Here is a 20,164-nt window from a genome sequence, read left to right as displayed (position 1 = left end):
CAAAAAAGACGTAAGATAGAGCGATTGTCGCCGAATTCCGCACCAAACCAAGAAAGGGCATCAAGTTTATCAAGCGGCCGCGATGAAGATGCAGAGTCAGCCTATGGTCGCGAAGAAAGCACAAGCCGTTCATCAACTTCTGCCTGCCCATTTTCTCTAGTGCATGAAGGCAGCCCGATTCATTCATCCTTGGAAGGAGATGAAGCAGGTCCTAACGGTGCAGGATATGAGAAGCAGCAGCCTAGTGATTGCGCAACGCAAACTATCGATGACCTTCTACGCAAGCAGTCCGATGCAAGGGGTCTGAACCGAATGCGAGTGCAATTGTTCAGGAAAGCAGACACTATCAGAAGACTGCAACGAGAAAACAGTCGCCTAAAAAGAAAACTCAGTGGTTATGAAAACCACACTCTCCACTCAGCGTTGAAAAAATGCCTGGACAAGGCCGGCACAGCCCAGTGCTGCGCGTTCAGAATAAAGAAAATGTTAAAAACTGATGCTGAACATCATGGCTCCAATTTTGTATTTTTAAATAAAGTGCAATTTGTATCCTCAAATGATTTTATCTGTATTCCTGCCAAGCTGTAGGTTTATTGAATTAAACCCTCTTTTTGTTTTGCTTGCCGAGGATGAAAAGAAAAGAAAAAGACTAAATCCGCCTTAGTTCCCTCCACTACAAGGTCAAAAAACTTTATCCATTGCAGGCTGTTGTGCACTGCCCTGGCCATAATAGGAATGGGACAATGCATTGAGTGGCATCTGCAAGCGCTGAAAGCTAACATTTATTGCACGCATTTAAGTATAAACCAGATTTACACCATGTCTACAAAGGAAAACTGGCAGAATTCCTTGATCCCCATAAATGAAAAGTAATTTCTCGTTCTAAGCTAATATGCACAAGAATTTAAGAATTAAAATAAACCGCTCTGTTCAACTGCAAAATATTTCGTGTTTTGAAACCTTGAACAGCTACACAAAGAAAATTACCTGCATGTTGCAAAAGGCACGCTCTCATGACGATTTGCCTTTCCCCGGTTCTAAGTCAGCATCAGAATTCAAGAAGTAATTGCCTAATTGTACCAGCAAGCTACTTTGTTTTTCACCAGCACTTCTGGGCGGTAATTTTGTCGTGCGCGTCGCACACAGCCTGCGATAAGTGCGTTTTCGTCATCTGCGCCCGTCCGCATCAGGGGAAGCGAGCCATGGGGAGCGCGCGCCACACGCGGCGAGAGCAGCAGTCACACCGCATTACGCTCTCTCCGTGCGAATGGGACGGCCGGAGCAACGGCGCTGCGACGGAACCGATCGCGGAGGCCACGCTCCAAGGCTTCGGGTACTCGTCCCGTCGGTAGGGTGTACTGGGGTATTCTAGCCACAGTAGTCCTCCGAAGGCTTGGATTGTCGCAAAACACGACAAGGTGTTGGCGGCGCACTGCATGCGTCTGGCTGGACACGGTGATGTATGTTGTCATGTTGGTGTGCTGCTCTTTTACCTGGAATATGGTTTGAGAGTGCGGGAAGAGCAGCCATCCCCGGATCGTTGCAACCAAAGAGTTTGTTCTAGTAACGTTGGTTGCAACAGCTCGCTGCCAGGGAACATGCCAGCCCAGCCCAGCCAGGGTTCCAGCCCAGCCGATTTTCGACATATATTTCGCATTTTTCGTGATACTATTTGCGCGGTTGAGCCGTGCCAGTCATACGTCATGTCGCATCTCGGCGAGTTCTTTCGTTCGAGCGGAGTCGTTCATCTGTACTTTCGGAACCTTAAAATGCCGAGGTCGTTCGCGCAGTTAGAGCTTCCGTTGCTTGCACTGTGCACTGCTACTATTGTTTACGATAGCTTAATAAACCATAGCTGCGGATGCCACCACTCGTGGAACCGCATGGCAGTACCTGATGCGTACGTTCGGTGGACACAAAAATGGCTTACCCACAATGCACCGCGCGCCAGTGAATACCCCCTATATTGTTAAAAATCAGGCAGGCTGTACTGAAATGTTCGGGCAGAGGCGCTGGAGTGAACGTTGTCTACGCATCTCGCAGCAGACGTGTTAGAACGAAACTTTTTTCGGTCATTTCCTGCCTCGTCCCAGACGCGCACATAAGAGACATGAACCATATGTGTGTGTACGTGCTGCAAATAAACCAAAACGAAGAATGCCGCTGCCCGTTCTTGCCGGCGCTTTGCGCGCAGCGTATCGTAGACTCGCGAGCACTCAGCTTGCGGCGTTTCATTTCGTTTTTTTTATTGCTTCAGCAATACTGCGTCGTTTTTTTTTTTTTCAGGAATTCGGAATCCGAGAAATACGGCACTTTGTAGCCGCCTCCACGCGATAGCTTCTCTATTATATTTAGTCTAACATCTGGCGGGGGTACCAGTCTACGTCCCAATTTATAATGGTCGATGATTTCCCCATAAAAGCTAGCTTTGGCAAAGTGCCCCCTCGAGTAAAATGGTCAGCTGTAACTTCATAAGTATGCACGCTGCAATTATTTCACACTCCTGCAGTAATCGCGAAATATGATCCTCTTTTGGCCACTAGTTGGCAGCACCAGATTATAGTACTATCAACACAGTGACCATTGACTTACTTTGGGGCAACAAAAATTCAATACATCAACTGGGAAATCTTTCACTGTGCATTCTGGCAGAATGCTGCCAAATTCAGACATACAGAGCAAAAAGAAAAACACTGCACTAACAGGTGTGTGTTGCCTCGCATTCTTTATTCACATGGCGGCCTGCTCATTTGCCCTTCTTGGACTTGATCTTCTTGGTGTAGAACTCAAGTTCCTTGCCCTCCAGGACGTAACCATCGCAACGTCCGCACTGTCCAGGCCTCGACGAGATGCATGCTGCACCACAGAAATATGCAATGTTCCCATAAAAACTAAGCAGTGCAAAAGCACAAAGACTCAACATATGGCTAAATGATCACTGGCAGAAACAATGGTTCCACATGATCCAAGTGAACGTTCTTGTTCACATAGTAAAACTCCAGTGGCCAATGGAGGCAACCAGAGTCTGGCTACATTACCCCTCTGCTTTGGTGGAACTTAAGCCAAGTCCCATAGCTGCAACTGCCAAATTTACAACGTGCAAGCAATTACCTGCCATGCAAGCTTTTAAACACAGGCTACAAAACCCAAAAGAAAAACTGATAAGAACCACTATGACATGCACTGTCGCGAGCAAACTGACCAGCCTCGTTTTCCCGTTGCTTCGAAAATTATCCCGGCAATTTGACAAAAATATCGGGCTGCTAAAAATTACCGTGGACTTCAAATTGAAGAGATTTCTAATTACACAGAACTATCGCATGCACGTCCAGGCTGCACAACATTGCAGACAAATCATGCCCTGCCTTCATCATAGGGGCCAAACCTGTTTTGGGGACAGCAAACTAGAGAAAGAGCTGCAGATGTCTTGCGATAATGTCCTGCCTACCCCTGCACTACTCGGCCTTTTGTTTTACGCAGGAATAAAGACTTCGGGTTGAGCGCGCCACGATATTCCGCTCGCGTCTACAGGGCCTCGCAGGCGTTTCATAATAGTTTAAGCCAAACTGACCACACGCACGAGCATGATAAATGAGGATATCCATTCACCACACTGCAACTATGAAAGAGCGGCCTGCCAGGAATGTGCAATATATAAGGCAAGAAATGGAACTATTCAGTACCGCACACAACTTATGCCCCTTCAACTAGCTGCCCCTCCAGGGCAAAGGAACTTCTGCGATGCAGGAAAGTTGACTTGGACCATTTGAACAGGATCTATAGAAGTAAACCTACTTTAACACAACAGACAGCTTTTGTAAAAAAGAGGTTTGGTTTGGTTTGGTTTGTGGGGTTTAACGTCCCAAAGCAACTCAGGCTATGAGAGACGCCGTAGTGGAGGACTCCGGAAATTTCGACCACCTGGGGCTCTTTAACGTGCACTGACATCGCACAGCACACGGACGCCTTGCTTTTCGCCTCCACCGAAAAGCTGCCGCCGAGGCCGGGATTCGATCCCGCGTCCTTGGGAACAGTAGTCGAGCGTCGTAACCACTGCGCCACCCCGGCGGGGGTAAAAAAGAGACAAGAAAACCTGCAGTTATATGCCTTCATGGCACTGCCAGAAATCTAAATTTGCATGCAAATCAGTCACGCAATAGGAAATTCAAATTTCATGTTTGGCCTGACCATTCATGCTTGCAGTGACTCCCTTGGACAAACAGTAGAAAGCACGATAGCCCAACTGCTAATGATTATGTCACGAGCACCAGAGAATCTGGTGCGTGCAGATCTGTCGCAAGCCACTTGCCACACTAGTGTGCAAGGCAAGACTGAATGCCCTTTGGCTCTGATCTCTGCTGGCATCGTAGCCTGGTAATTTATGCAGTGGCATCCCTCGGGAAACCTCAGAACTAAGCGCAGCAGTAGTACAAAGCACGGGTATGTGCAGCATGCTCGAAAAAAAAAATTCTTGCCTAGGCCTGCTTTTTTTCTTTCCTGCCCTGTGTTCATTTAATTTGAAATTTCACGTGGTCCCACCAAGTTGGAATAAACGAGGCTTCACTGTATTGCTTATCTGCACAAAACATCACGAGCTCTTGGAAATTCACTATTCCAACAGATTCTCATGACGTAATCAAGAATGTTTTCCGTGGACCGTGTATACTATATGTGTAAGGGACACACACTCCATTTTAAAAATCCATGTACGGGCCACATCCAAGCTTTCCATGACCAGCGCTGGAATAGCCTTCAAAATGTATGTGAACAGAAGCTTCCAAATGCCACTCGCGGATTGCGCCCAAAGTTGAGGGTCATCATCATCACACTTTCCCTCTGCTGAGAGCTTCCACCACTTTGCTTCGAGACTCAAAGCGCGGTCAACTTTACGGATAGGGCTAAACTCCTGCGCATTATCCGCATCAACATGGCCTGTATTCCGGGTGACTCAACGGCATGCTGCAACCCCCTGGACGTCAGTATCAATCTGCCTTTTAAGGTTGGATTCCGAAGGCAGTACTCAGTGGATGGGAAACATCACGACTAAACGCTGACCGGTGGCTCAAGAGGATATTGCTTGAGACTGTGCTTGACTGGATTGTGTATGCGTGAAAGTTAGTGTCTACAGACATCGTATCCCATAGTTTCAAGGTGACCAGAATTTCTATGTGTAGACGGGGCTGATTTGTGGGGTGAACATGCACCAGAGCACAGCGCCAGCTAGGAGTCGAACGACTCCGCAAGTGACCATTGAATGGTAAATAGACGCCGCACATTCACTTATGCGGTGATGGAGAGGTGCACAAGATTGCTTCCACAATCGACTGCGACCGTGTGAGTGTGTGCGAGGCGCGTGTCTGTGAAAAGGCAGAGCTTCGGCGACTGTCGTTGATACTGGCAACGGCACGGAAGATTGAGCCTTTCGCAGAGGCAAGCAGTGCGGCGACGCCACCAGTGTCTGATCAGCGCTCCTCTCCTTACGCAATTGTAAACCTCGACTCACAGAACTCGCTCCTTCAATTTTGCAATGTCAAACATGTTACGAGCCATTGCAGGTAGTGAGGTGCGATCGCGATTATGGCCTTGTGGCGAAGCAACGGTCGTGTGCGACAACTGCAAAAATATTGGTGCCGAATGGAGCTCGCCCAGAGTGGATGGTTAATGACAAGTAATCATGTGATATCAGCCATGAACGATATACTCACGGCAATGGGATTGTGCCACCGTAGGATGCATCACAGAACATTTCAGCGCCATTTGAAGCAGAGTTTGGCACCTGCTGCCACACAAGTGACTGAGGTTACTATGAGCCAATGCGCACAAAAGTAGCCACCCTGTACAAACAGCTATGTTTTTGATCATGGAGGCAACATCGTGTGCTTTGACGGCACTTAGCCGACCCGTCATCACTCCATACACAAGCATCACTGCAGTAATTGTTATTTACAGGTTATGTATTGGATTACATTGTGCTTTCCAACTTTTTTTCAGGATGAGAGGTGGGACCCAAGCCAGATTCTGAGAAATATGCAGAGTGGCAGGCAACACATCAGTGTCAAAAAATGTGACAGTAAAGCTGGCCTCATACTTTTTCAAAGGCCGCTCCAGGGACATGGATTGCGGTACACAACCACCCCGTGTGATGGTGACAGTCGTATGTATAGAAGCCAAGTCTATGGCTTCCTCGATGTCCAAGAAGAGGACTGAACGACGTTCAGAAGCACATGAGGACGGTACTGCGGAGTTTAGTGCAAAAGCACAAAAGTGGGGGAAGCAAAGCCTTGGTGGAAGAGGCCAGCTAACGAACGAACTCATCACAAGGCCGAGCACATATTACGGGCAGGCTCCAAAGTCTAATGACAGTGATACGGATGCAATGCAGAAGGCACATCCACCGACGAACGTTCAGACCATGGTCTACACCCTACTGGAACTAATTAGTGGTGTCAAAACACTGCAAAAGTGAAAGGCAAGCCAGAACCTGGACACAACTTGCCAAAAGCCACGCTGCTCCCTGTGTACACCCGTCTGCTTGAAAGCACCCTGCTACAGAGGTGCCAGCGCGGGAAAACTTGGAACTCAAATGAAAGCTTTCACTCTGCGATATAAAGCCTGGTGTCACTCTGCAATATGGAGCCTGGTGTCAAAGAAGCAGCATGCTTCACACTTCGCGGTGCAAGCTGCTGCTACGAAAGCTGCCTTACGCTTCAATGGGAATTTACGTGCATCCACTGCAATTCTGCAACAGCTCAGTATGAACTCACAAGCACTACATCCCACAAGGCAAGGGAGAAAAATCTCAGTGCCAGCTCTAAGAAGCCTGAAGCTGGAAGAACCATATAGATTATTTCCCCGGTGCATTTCCTTGAAGATTTTATTGTTTTTTCCCAGTAAAGGTGTTCAGACAATTTTTCCTTGATTTCTCAGACATTTTTGACACATTTGCAATTTTGAAGGGATAATAGCTTGTGTTCTATTTAAGTTATGAACACAATCTTTTTTTGTGTGTGTGAGAGATAAATACATGCAGTATGCAATATGCCCAGTTTTAATGCAGTGCAGTCGAGTCCACTTATAACAATATATCGGTCACAACAATGAAAACCAGCTGCACAGTCCACTTTTGTATGTTTTCTATGGTAAAACAACCCGCTTACTACAATGCCCCCTTGCCACATTATCGATTATAACAATCAAGCCTGGCTCCTGAGTGCTCGTGCCAAAAGGTAGTGGAAAGCGAAATCCGTGAAAAGAAAAAAAAAATTCCAGCTGCTGCACCCTCCCTGCCACACGCTCATACAATAGAACCTGTTTTTTGGCCTTCTTCACATTGTAAGCCTCGCACGCCTTTCTCCCGCTGCCCTTCCACCCCTTGAAACACAAATGGACTGCCCCCATAGCTCTTCGCTGCACCACCCTCCGAAACACAAATGGACTTTGCCAACACGCCGACAGCGCTGATCACCTCACTCGCCCGCTCGCCCCTCATTTTGCGCAACTCTGCCAACAGATTTTTTTTTTTGTGCAAGTTGATTGCGCCGAAGTCGTTCCTGGCCACGCAGTTTCTCAGTCTCGTTTGAATCGCCACCGTAACGGAAGACGGCTGATCCGCCTACTGATATCGGACGATGTTGCCGGTGAAAAGAAAGCGCACGGCTATCAATTTGAAGACGAAGCGCATTATCGTGAAGGAGTACGCACTATCGCAATCGACGGTGTCGACGATCATCCGCTCCTGAGAAGTTCGACAAAGAAATGTCCTCGCTTAACAGTGGGCGCAGACGCGTTCGACAAGGCGCCTGACGACGACAGTGACGGCGATGACGCGGTAGGGAAGGCTGCCTGCAGTCCCTCTGCGGCTTTGTTTTCGCGAGGGACCTTCCGCTGCACTACGTGGGGTAACTAGACGCCATGGAGAAGAATGTCGAGAAGCTTCGCGTGAGGCAAGCAAGGCTAACGAAAAAGGGTTTTTCTCGTGCAAGCCAGTGAGATGTAGGTACGTGGTGAGATGCTTGTGGAGATTTCACCCCAGGTGCCTGCGCGCCTCATTCTCCTCTGCTTTTAAATAAAAGTATTGTCGCTCTCTCTGTTCACCCACGCGTTACTTCGGGACTTCTCAAGCTGAGAGGCAGCCGCTGCAACCTTTTTGTATTTTTTACAAGACCCCTTCCGGGGCCACCAAAACAATGTCTCGGCGGAGCTCGCATGTCACTTGCCGTCCGTAACCCCTCTTAGAAGTTATGCTTTTTTTCGTGCAAACCGTTTATAACTATTATTGATTATAACAATAGAATTTTCATGGCACTTGAATACTGTTATAAGTGGACTCTACTGTATTTTTTTCAGAAATTTTTGACATGGGTTGTGTGTTTAACGCGCAAAGATGAAATTTTTCTCTAGCAGCTTTCTTGAGCTAACTAGTTTAAATTGACCTAGAATATTGACATACCTTACTACACTACTTAAACATTTCAGATTTTTATTTTAACTGTTCTGGGATTTTCAGTTTACAAGCCAATGTTTCTCCAAATGAAAAACCCAGCTTTTATAGTCTTTTGGTAGCATTTCATAAACTGCTTGCCCTATGACAAAAATAAAAACAAAATTATATTTTCAGCATCCTTTTGAACCAGAGCGACACAACAAACTGGCCCCTTGCTTGACAGAAATTACTGCCCTCAAAAAGCTGAAACAGCGCAGGGAGCACGCCTCAGATTAACTATGACAACAGAAACCCTCAGGAAGTTGGGCAGCGCCAGACACCAGGACGGCACCGGTGCACCCTCTCAGGTTCTGACAAATCATCACCGGCTGGTGCTCCCTATCCCTAACATCACTCAATATCGGTATGACCAGCTGCAGAGATAAGACACCAGTGGAATCAACACTAACCAGGAATCGTGACATGCCCTAGTCAAGCAAAAAAGTGCACCTAACCCACCCTTCACTCGGCCGGTCATGAACTGCTCCTCGAGCAAGGGGTCCACCTTAGCCAGCTTTTGGCGCTCCTTGATCTTCTTTTCCATCTTCTTGCTGCGCTTCTTCACGAGCGCACCACCCTCAATGTCCGCCTGCACACAACGTCCACAGGGGAAGCAGGAACAACAGTGAGCCCAGCCAACTGCCGCTTCATCGTCCATTATATGCATGCAAACCACTATTTTCAAAATCTGACTTTTCCAGGCTTTCCCTGATCACCGCAGTTAAAATTCCCCGACAACTGAAAAGGCTAAAAAATGTAGCTGCTGATGATAATGAGCATAAACGAACAATTCACAATGAAAAGCTATTTATTAACTATTCAGAAATTTACAATAGTGAAAAGGTTGTCATTAATGTTAATGGCCGTTAAAGGCGTCAAACGTTTACAAAAAAAAAAAAAGTGCACTGACGCAAACCTTTAAGCAGATGAGCCGCACACCCTGCAAACATCCGAGCCAATCCAGCCCAATATGCACACGCGCGCTTGGCAGCATAGCTCACCGATCACTTTCACGCTGCTGACGCAGTTTTTCCTGCATTTTGTTGAGTACTACAGTCGAACCCGGTTATATCGAATTCGCGAAATATCCCCTTGAAAATCCCATGTAAAAGTACAGGAAAGCCGCGTCATATATCGAACTTAATTGCACCGGTCGTTCGATGTATCGAACTCCGCACCACGCACTGGAAAATGTGCCTTCCCCAAAGACTATCGCATCACCCTTGGCCGTTTGCCGCATGACGTTTTCAAGCCACGCGCGGAAGGAATGAGAGGGGACAGTTCGACGACGGCTGATCTGGGCAGCACCGCCATTCCCCAAAGGCGCGCATCTGCAATTATCGTTTCCCGCGCGCCAACACATGACGTTTGCAAGCCATGTGCGTGGGTATGCCCATCCTTTCGCCGAGCTATCTCTCCAGCACGTGCTACGCATGCGCCAAGCCAGCTCAGCCCGTTTTCAGACAGGCGTCGGATGTTTTCTGCAGCGTTTGTTGCGAACCCTCTGCGAGCGGCGGCTTGGCTATGGCGCCTGCGGACGTTAAAAAGCAACAGCTCTCGCTCCGTTTTTTTTTCTTTTGCAAGTTATCCTTTCTTATTGTTGTGCTGTTCGGACGTTAAAAAGCGGCAGGTGGTTGTTTTTTTTTTTTTTCGGGAGTAGTTTCTCCTTGCATGTATGAATCAACGAAAGCACACGTCAGCTGCTGCGATCATGAGGCGTGATAAATCGAACCAGGCTTGTGCAATCAAGCCTTCACGAGCACTCTGCCAAGTTCGCTCTTCGCCACCGTAGGAGCCCTTAAAAGATAAACGCACCCAGACGTTATCGCTGCGCAGCATCTTGGCACGCTGCCAATGAGCTGTGGATGAGACGACCGAAACGGAGTGATGCTCGCCATCGACATGCAAGCGAGAACGCTCGCGATTTCTGCCGCTGCAACACAGAAACCTTGTTTTGAGCTGCCGCAGTGGCTCGAGGGACGCAGTTACAACAAGTTTGAAATTTTTCCCTCTGTCGCTGCCGATCGTCGCTGATATCGCTCAATCACTTGCATGTGGGCGAGCTGGCCTTAACGCTTTTTTTTTCCAAATTCTCGGGTGCAAAAGTGGAGGGTGGGTTTATTATGTGAGTGGGTTGGTTACGCGACAAATACGGTATCGTTTTTTCGCATCGTAAGGGCAGTCACAAGCAGATTTTTGTATATCGAATTATCGATATATCGAACTGTTTTGCGATCCCCTTCGAGTTCGATATATCCGGGTTCGACTGTACTCTCAAGCACCGCTTCCATATATTTTATTGAGTACCCACCCCTCGTCCTTCTCGCCTACAGAAACATCCCGTTCCGAAGACCTAGATGGCAGTATTCGCCTCAAATTGTCAATGCAGCTTCACCTACGTACGCTGACCTAGAAGTGCAGCTGCGACAAACGATGTGAGGACATGCAAGGTAACTATTACTTTCTAATGTGCTTTCAGGGTTTGATACATACAGTGCCTATACTCTCTAGCAACCATATCTCTATATGATGCAAGCAGAAAAAGCTGCACAGAGGAACGTGTTTAACCCACTCATAATTGGCTACAGTGACTTTTCTTCCACCCTAAACACGCTAAATGCGCTGCACCGACATGGAAATATGGCTGCCTCTTCTGAAACAAAAAATGCCCCCATTCAGATTTGTTTTCTTCGCCTCCCTCTGAAAGTCCCAGAGCAGCTAGCTAGCGCTGTGGCATGACCCTTATCAGAACAGAAGAGTGTCAACACAGCCCTCGGCATCTGCCGAAAGATGGTGAAATATGTTCGTTCATCATACCAGGAGCATGCCATCACCACTGACGCATAAAGACATGTCATTATTAGCTGGCCAGCTGCACCCTCTCCAGGCAAACAGTCTCCATGACAAGCCAATCTCACACTTTCTCTGCTAATAGCAGCACTGAATTTCTTGGCGCCATTCAAAAATAAGTGCCACTTGCTTCAACAGATGGTAATGCTTGCAATGACCCTACGGTAACGTGTTCATTAAAGCTGCTTAAAGCATGACACCTAATTCAAACCACTGCAAGTACACACGCCTTTTTATAAAGCCGCCTGGCCCCCGAAATCATTCAAATGCAATCATTATTGATGAACAACTTCACGTGGGTGAAGATATAACACTACACCAGTTGAAAATTAGTTTTGCATAATAGACCTCCGTGTAGCGAATTTCTCACTATTACGAAGTTTTTCCAGTCCACAACCTTGGCCCCACCGAAGCGGGTATGAAAAATCCATGCGACGAATGTGCTGGCAGCAGTTAATCCTGGTAGAATGAAATCGTTATGCCGACTATCTCTTACGTAGTGCCGAAGCACTGGACATTCGGCACAACCACACACATTTCAAGACTATAATATATAAATATGACCCACATGACGCGAATGCCTACAATTTCAACAAGCAATCACAGTTGGCATAATGTGCCACGTTCCATTGCCACAGTCTCCGCTGCTTTCGCTTTCGGAACGTGGCACTGCAATGGTTCATGCTCAAAAAAATCAGAACATAAGATCAGGGGTGAGCATGAGGTTCTAGCGCCAACAGAGCTCTGTGTTGGGAGCAGAGATGCCAGCAATGCAAGGCTGTCTTTCGTGAGGCAACGAGAAAATGGTCGTAGGCAGACTTGTGTGGAAACATGCATGAAGATTTAAGTGCCGAAAAACCACAATCTTTTTACCATTTCATTAAAATCAGGTTTAACTGCATTATAAATGCTTGGCTGCTTTTATCACAAAACTAAGCACTGCCCTTGTGTAGCTCACCACTAGGATACTGAGGGAACACCCACCAGCTTCGCACCCTTCTTGCGTCCAAGGGGCAGCGCATAGTGGGCCTCGTACCACTGGCGGAAGGGCGTCGCATCAATCAGCACAATTGCGTTCTTCACCAGCGTCTTGGTGCGGACAAGCTCGTTGTTGCTGGCATTGTAGACCACGTCAATGATACGTGTCTTGCGCGTGCAATCTGCAAACACGACCAAGAAGGACAGTTACTTCCACCAAGCTAAGCGACAAAGGCCAGGAAAACGAACTCAGACCACTCGGCAACAAATATTGCAGCTTAAAACGAACGACAGCAGTTAAGCTCATAGTTTGCAGATCTGCATATTTTATCTGTTAGCTGTATAGCTTACAGCAGTGCTAAATAAAGCCAAGCACAGATAACTAAAGAGCAACATTCACACCAATATGTTTGCAATCCACCTATAGAAAGCACATGCAACAGCACTTTGAAAGTGTGTAGCATCTGGGTGCATTGCCAAACATGGCCATACATGTTAAAAGTTTTCTATACCAGCCATATCACAAATCAATATTGTACAAAAACTATACCACTTGAAAACTTGGCACAGGTGTTCAACTGCATTCACTTTGCAGCAAGAACTCAAGACACTGCACAGCAGACTGACTTCTGTAGCCATGCTGGCCACAGAGGACTGACTGCACATTCGGCTGCGCTAAGCTGCAGGGCGGCGTGCCCTTGTCATCAGAACAAAGAAGCGTCAACATTGCTCCAGGCATCTGCCGAAAGATGGTGACAAATGATGTTCATCACAGCAGGGGCACACCAGCACACTGGACACCTTCAGGATGTAGAATAGACTAGGCTGCAGCCTGAGGCAGTGCAGCAACATCTTAGGAGTGGAAGTGCTGCATGCATGCACAAGGTAAGAAGGCGCAGGACAAAAGGAAGTAAGGATGCTCACGTTCAGAAGCCCAGGAGAAGTTGCCGCAGTCCAGGCGGAGGGCACGATATTTCTTGTTGCCTCCTCGCGTCCGTACTGTGTGGATGCGCTTGGGGCCAAGCTAAAAGAAACACTACATACTGTAAGCCACCACACCTACATCGGACACACCCACCTGACTCATAACTTCATCCTAGCAAAGAAAGACCCATATGCGAACACTGCGAAGAGGTGGTCACCATAGACCACATCCTAGTATCCTGTATAAAACTCGATCAACTTAGAAAAAAGCATTTCCCACAGTTCTATAACAACTACATTCCCCTACACCCTAGCTCACTCTTAGAAAATTCACTGGTTAAAATGTTGATTTCTTAAAAGATGCTAACATCCTAAACCTACTCCCGTGTATTAAAATAATCGCGTGCTTCCTTTTACCAAATAGATATGTAATCCCAGAGTTTGGTGCATGATGGCCTTAGCTGCCTAACACCCCTACAGCAGTGAACAGCTAAACTGGCTTCAAACGATACGCTAAAAATAATGGCCGACTCGTGCTTCATTGCCACTGGCAGCAACAAACCCAAGCTATGCGGACACTCATGGCAGGAGTATTTTTCTTGCTCATTGGTGACTGACATGTAGCGCGGCTCCTTTGAAGTAAACAAGCTGCCAGTTACACAAATCGGGTGAGAGCAGCATTTGTCTGGTTCCACCGACTTATGGTCCTTCACCCTTTGCAACACATTTTTTTGTCCCCAATAGGCGATAAGCTTGCAAAACAAACCATTTTCCCCATGCACTCCTCTACACAATGACAAGTTACAGGCAACGAAAAAATATCTCATCCCACACACCTCTGTTCAGCACTGCAAATGCCCTCAAGACAGGACAAGAAACTAGGAGCAAAAAAACTGCCAAAAGGTGGCACCATACTGCAGCAATGAAGACCAAGCCAGTAAGCACAAACAAGACCTGTACAGGCCATGTGAACACCCTTTCCACATGAACTGCTAAAGCACTCAAATACTGTAGCAGACATGACTGAGTTCCTACAACATGCATTATTTCCCGCCTTGTGTGAGATTCATCCACAGTAGCCCAAGCACCACAAGGCACACAGGCCAGCATGTGGTCCAACCAGCGTTAGTGTTCCCTGGTTATAGGGCGAGGCCTCCTGGTCAGAGAGGACACGCGTAGAGCACACAGGGTTGGAACAGGCACATCCCACACTACAGCAACATACATTTTGAAGAATGGTACACCTCATGAGAGCCAACGCTACAAACTGAATTGCTGCTATCCAGGCACCAGCCGAATATCTAACGTGGGAACAGAAAACTTATATCCACACAATGGGCTCAATGCCACGCGACTCCTTGAGACTACTTGTACCAGAACAGTTCAGAAAGCTTATTTATAACAATCTAGCAGTGCAGCAGAAAAATTTCATGGCATAGATAGTACTTGCAACACTGTTGCACCACCAGAGGTGTGCAAGCAACAAAAATGCAAGCCTTACAGGAGATGTACTGAAGGCACCTCCTAATTGCCTGCTGGGCAGTACAAATCCCCGGCGTCTGCATCCGAATGCATGTAGTCTGTATGGATCCACCGCTTTAATTTGAGATAAGTATGATTAAAAAGAAAAAGGATTTAAAGAGCTGAACATGCATTCACGGTTGTCACAAAGTGAAAAAGGCAATAAACAAACCAATGTCAGGCATTAAAAGACGTTCAGAAATCTGAGATGAAGTCTCTGTGTGCTGCCACTCTATAGAGGCCATCGGGTGTCGCGCGAATTCGTGGACCTCTACAAAGGCTATTTTACAGGCAACTGAGCTTAAGCACATACAGTAAAACCTCGTTTATCCGGATCTCGTTAACTCGGAAATTCGGTTAACTCGGACTCGCGGCGCGGTCCCGGCAAAACTGTATAGTTCAATGGTGTGAAATGCTTGTTAGCTCGGAGGCATTTAGCCGCGCACCGGTTAACTCGGACAACTCCCGAGGGCTATCGCAACTTCCAGTGAGCCGCGCGATGCTCGGCGGTTCGGAGGCACACACTCCTTGCCGTAACCGACGGCGTGGCAGGAGACTGCAGGAGAGTTGGAGAAACCGAAACCGAACAAAAGCTGCATGAGGAGTTCGAGAATGACGATGATGATGGTGAATGAGCGAGCAGTGGCTAGGTGGCGCCAGCCACCACCCGATGCACGGGTTTGGGGTTTTGGGCCGCCGGACCATCCAGCATCTACTGAAAGCTGCAAGGACGACGGGACGGTTTGTTCTGCTGCTCAACGCCACGTGTGCTACGCCTACGATACTGTGCCCCTACGCTGCTTCATTCTTTGTGTTGTGGGTGCACGTTGCGTTCGTCGACTGTGCTTGTGCGTTGTGCCATCGCCGTCGTTCTTCATAGTGATGGCGACCGCCACCCCAGCGAAACGACCACAGCAGCCAGCAAATGATTTAGAAAGAAAAGTAAAGATATTGAAGGAGCTGAACGAAGGCATTTCTCGTCAAGAGGTAATGAAAAAGTATGGCGTCAAGAGAAGCACGCTAAGCGACTACGTGAAAAACAAAGAAAAAATTTTCGAAGCGTTTGACAGCGGCAAATTCACCGGGAAGAGAAAAAGGCTAAGGACGGCTGCGCACCCGAAACTGGAAGAAGCACTGCTACGGTGGATTACAGATATGCGTGACGGACAGCTTCCTTTGAGTGGCCCGCTGATCTGTCAGCAAGCTGACAGGTACGCACAGAAAATGAACATAGAATCTTTCAGTGCGTCTGAAGGATGGTTCGCCTGCTTCAAAGAAAGGCACGGACTAGTCTTTAGAAACGTGTGTGGGGAGAAGGCAGCGGTGGATGAACGCCGCATTGCTGACTGGAAGACAACCAAGCTTCTCCAGTACCTGGCTCGTTATGAACCTGCCGACGTCTTCAATGCCGACGAAACGGCATTGTTTTTCAAAGCCTTGCCGGACAAAACGATCACCTTTAAGGGTGACCCGTGCGTTGGAGGGAAGAGGAGCAAGGAAAGGATCACTGTGCTTCTCGCTTCAAATATGTCAGGCACGGAGCGCCTGCCACTACTCGTCATCGGGAAGGCAAAAAACCCAAGGTGTTTTAAGAACATTCCCCGTTTGCCGGTGGAGTATCGAGCCAATAGAAAAGCCTGGATGACCTCGGATATTTTTCAAGCTTGGCTGCAGCAGCTCGACCGCCGCTTCTCCGCTAACAAGCGCAAGGTTTTACTTGTGGTGGACAACTGCAGCGCGCACACCCGAGTGACAGGGCTGGAGTGCATCGAGCTCGTATTCCTTCCTCCGAACACGACGGCTGCACTGCAACCGCTGGATCAGGGCATAATTCAGAACGTAAAATGCAGATACAGGAAGCATGTGCTAGAGCGGATGCTGCTGTGCAAGGAGGCAGGGCGAGAATATGACCTAAACCTCCTCAGTGCCATTCACATTTTAGTGCAAGTTTGGAACAACACGCCGGCCGAGGTCATAGCCAACTCCTTCAGGCACAGCGGGTTTGTCCGCCCTGATGATTGTGACGTTCCTCCAGAGGTGACTGCAGAGGATACCCCGGAGCCCACAGAAAATATGGACAACGAAGAGGTGGATGACAGGCGCTTTGAATTTCTCCTACCTAGTGGTGTCCAGCTTGCCGACTACGTAGCAATAGACGATGATGCTGCCGTTGCTGGCCTACTGACTGACGATGACATATTATCGGAAGTGCTCGACGGGGACGAAAATCATTCCGATGAAGACGATCGCGACCCGCCGTCGCGACGTCGCACGGTGCAGGAGGCCCTCACTGTACTAGAAGAATTTTGTGTAGAGTGTCGCGACAGTGAGCGTGCGCACCACCACCTGATGGGGTTGAAGAAAATCGTTCTTGCGCAAATTCCGGCGACTAGGCAAACAAAAATAACGCAGTTTTTCATGCAATAAAGGTATGTTTATGCGCCGTACATTTTTCTTATTTTCATGGTGCATTCGATAATCCGGAATTCGGTTAACTCGGACATTTTTTCCGGTCCCTTGAGATCCGGATTAACGAGCTTTTACTGTAAATACAGGAAACCACAACAGTGATAACAAGCGTAAATAACCCTTCTGAGATGCAGTATTTCTGGCCGCGAATGGGCCAGTGGGGATTGCGTTAGATGCATGCTGCTCTGGTTTTTGCTTTTTGCGCCTTGTTAAAGTAAGTCACGCTCGGAACGTTTGGAAATACAGATTCCCCGTACTGGAAAGTCACACAGAAAGATGCTGGGACTGCAGAAACGCCGAATTTATGACTCGGCAGTTTCGGTGTTTGTAGTCAGGTGCAGATACCAGTAAAGGCACGCTGAACTCGTTTCACTGCTCAACTGCCAATCGCCTTGTCTGCTTATAGCTATGCTTGCAGCTCTCGAGCCAGAGCTTTTGCCTGTTAGCACAGTGGGGACATTAGAAGTGCACTGTCAGCTCAGGAATGCGAGCTGCATAACAATCAAAATAATATTGTCTACTGCTTAGTAATTATAAATCTGCGCCAAATGCTGTCTATTGCCGCTTCCGCTTGTAAGTGAATGGCTGTTTTCACTGAGATAGCGTTTTGAATGAACTCAAGTTTGTCGTCCTCACCTTTCTTTACTTGCCATACATGCAGTTTTTATGCTTGTGCAGCTGCTGAAAACTGTACCATAACTGACAGTTTCGCTGGCGATCACAAATAAACATGAGCACATAGCTGGCTGTATTCTATATATTTCAGCTTTGAGCAGGAGGAGCGGCCAGCGTAGGGTAAAAAGTTTTTCTTGAACCAGAGCATGCATGCATTTGATCGCCCGTACCTGTCGTATCGTAGCCCCGTTTCGTGCGGCTATGAAAGAGTAGTAGAGTCAAACAATGAAATTGCTAACTTGTCCCTGGCACCCTACAACGCAAGCATCAATATAGCGGCGGTGACCTGTTTGAAGACTGAGCAGTACACAGCAATACCTATACCGCATGTTTGAACATTGCGCCGAGCAGCCGTAGCGCTTCTTTTTTTAACTTTAGGCTACTGCTGGTTGACTGATGTCCCATGATACATGAGTGCTTTCACCCTCAGAAAGAGGCAGAAAGAAGCGCGAGTCAACAAAGAAAGCCTGCGAGATATGCACTGCAGCATAGGCAGAGCCGCCATTGTACTACCCAGTCAGGTTTTCCTTGGCCACCACGAGGTGGCACCACCCTATTAAAAACTCCAGCGCAAGGCTATTCTACAAGCCTGCTCGAATCTACACGCCGACTTGACATGCCCAACAGTTTGCTGATGCAAGGCTTTTCCTTCACATGTCGCACATTTTAAGTTTGGCTGTGCTAGTTGCTACACTGCAATGGCAGTCACTCACGTGAGAGACTATACTTGAGGCACTTTTTCAGAGCATACTTTTCTGCCCACATGCACTACCAAATACCGTGTCTACTGCGGTCTGGATAGGTTCATTGTTTGCGGTCTGAAGGAGCAAAAATCTTGCCCACCCTTCGATAACACAATCAAATCGCACTGAAGATAACCTTTCCGATCTCGCTGTTACAGCTCTGGCATGAGCTGCTGGCTAGAACGTAGGTCAGCGCGAACGCAAGACGAACCCAAAGACCAGAGTTTTTTTTTTACACAATGTTCCCATTCACCAATATTAACTAGACCAGCAGCACGCTCTTCTGGAGTGCTGGCCAGAAGAAGCACAGAACGTAGTCAACGGTAATATTATTTGGAAACAAATGCAGCAAGAGTGGCTGCACCTCAAACTCATTTAGGTTAGGGCATTCCAGACGCTCGAACATGTGTGGGCATGTATACCACAACAATGGGCGAGGACAGGCGTGTAGCCCGATGTGGTAGAGCACCGCGAAACAGCACTAGCCGTGACCTCACCGTACAAAATGCCAAGGCTTGCGCCACGGAAATGCTGCGACTGCGAGAGCCTACCTAAGCCGTCTCTGCACGTGTCACGGTTAGCAAAGGGATAGCTCACCTTTGTGTTAGCTGCGGGCCGGCCGAGCTCGAACTTCCTCTTCTTGCGCAGGGGCTTGCGCTTGCCGCCAGTCTTCCTACGCTTGTGCCAATGGTCACGGGAGATACCTGCGCCAAACGCACGGGACATCAGATGGCATCACACACATACGATTCGCCATCGCTCCTCGACTTCATGCATGAAGGCCTCAGTTAGTCATGTCATCAGGGCATTCAGCCGAAAGATGGTATTTGTTCGTTCATCACAAGCCTTCACAGCATCCATCGACAAAACGGTAGCAATGCCGGCACTGACGCCGCCATGGAGCACACAACCTGGCGCATAAGAAAAAGCACGTCTGCTCCATCCTACGCATGAAAACTCAGACACTAAGTAATATTCCGTGACGGTATGAGTTTCCTACAAAGCCGTAAAAACAATCAGCTGTAGGACTTACACGTGTGGCCGGATGACCATCCATGTTAACAGCACTAAGTGACGCGGTACTTGCCGCAGCATTCTAGTAAATTTTCAAATGTCGATGGCGAAAAACGACTTCGCATTACCAATAAAAGGAACACTAAAGCATAGTTATATCCAATCAAAAATTCTTTATAATATGCCATTGCGTAGATTCCGAACGATTTCGCACGAGTACTGCGCCGGACACTACTTACCCATGATGGCGAATGGGCCGGAAAGAGATTTGCACGGTCGCAGAGCACGACGGGATTGCTTTCCGAGCGCCGTCTACGATAGAGCTCTTCAACATTACCAGTTGCGAAACTTCAGAACGCGCCGTTTTCGGTTGCTCAAAATTCGGGATTGGGGTGTATACGAATAGTGGCGGCCCTCGTGGCCATTAAGGAAATGCGTTTAAGTTGCAAACTTTCAGATTGTTGATAAATGAACAACCACCATGAAATATAAAATTAGTTCAAGACTT

General features: G+C 47.8%; 1 protein-coding gene across 1 annotated transcript; it reads right to left on the bottom strand.

Annotated features, from left to right (window-relative positions):
* Positions 1-2,706: 2,706 nt before the first annotated feature.
* Positions 2,707-20,040, bottom strand: RpS8 (ribosomal protein S8). The gene is made up of 6 exons (XM_084602384.1): positions 19,896-20,040; positions 19,240-19,346; positions 13,235-13,334; positions 12,317-12,492; positions 8,942-9,071; positions 2,707-2,856 (listed from the first exon to the last, which is right to left on the bottom strand). The coding sequence occupies exons 1-6, from the start codon at positions 19,897-19,899 to the stop codon at positions 2,747-2,749; spliced, it is 627 nt and encodes a 208-aa protein (XP_084458510.1). The 5' UTR covers positions 19,900-20,040; the 3' UTR covers positions 2,707-2,746.
* Positions 20,041-20,164: the final 124 nt, after the last annotated feature.

The sequence above is a fragment of the Amblyomma maculatum genome, chromosome 4 (assembly GCF_055883805.1).
Source record: "Amblyomma maculatum isolate TAMU_Amacu chromosome 4, ASM5588380v1, whole genome shotgun sequence".
NCBI lineage: Eukaryota > Metazoa > Arthropoda > Arachnida > Ixodida > Ixodidae > Amblyomma > Amblyomma maculatum.
Note: the sequence above shows the minus strand (reverse complement) of the source record. Positions and strands in the feature narration are given on the sequence as shown.

Excerpts from the sequence above, each read along its gene's own strand:
- RpS8 (XM_084602384.1), bottom strand. Across the intron at positions 13,335-19,239 it reads GGCCCGCAGCTAACACAAAG|CTTGGCCCCAAGCGCATCCA; the intron begins GTGAGCTATCCC and ends TGTTTCTTTTAG. Across the intron at positions 9,072-12,316 it reads GCAAGAAGGGTGCGAAGCTG|GCGGACATTGAGGGTGGTGC; the intron begins GTGGGTGTTCCC and ends CGTTGTGTGCAG.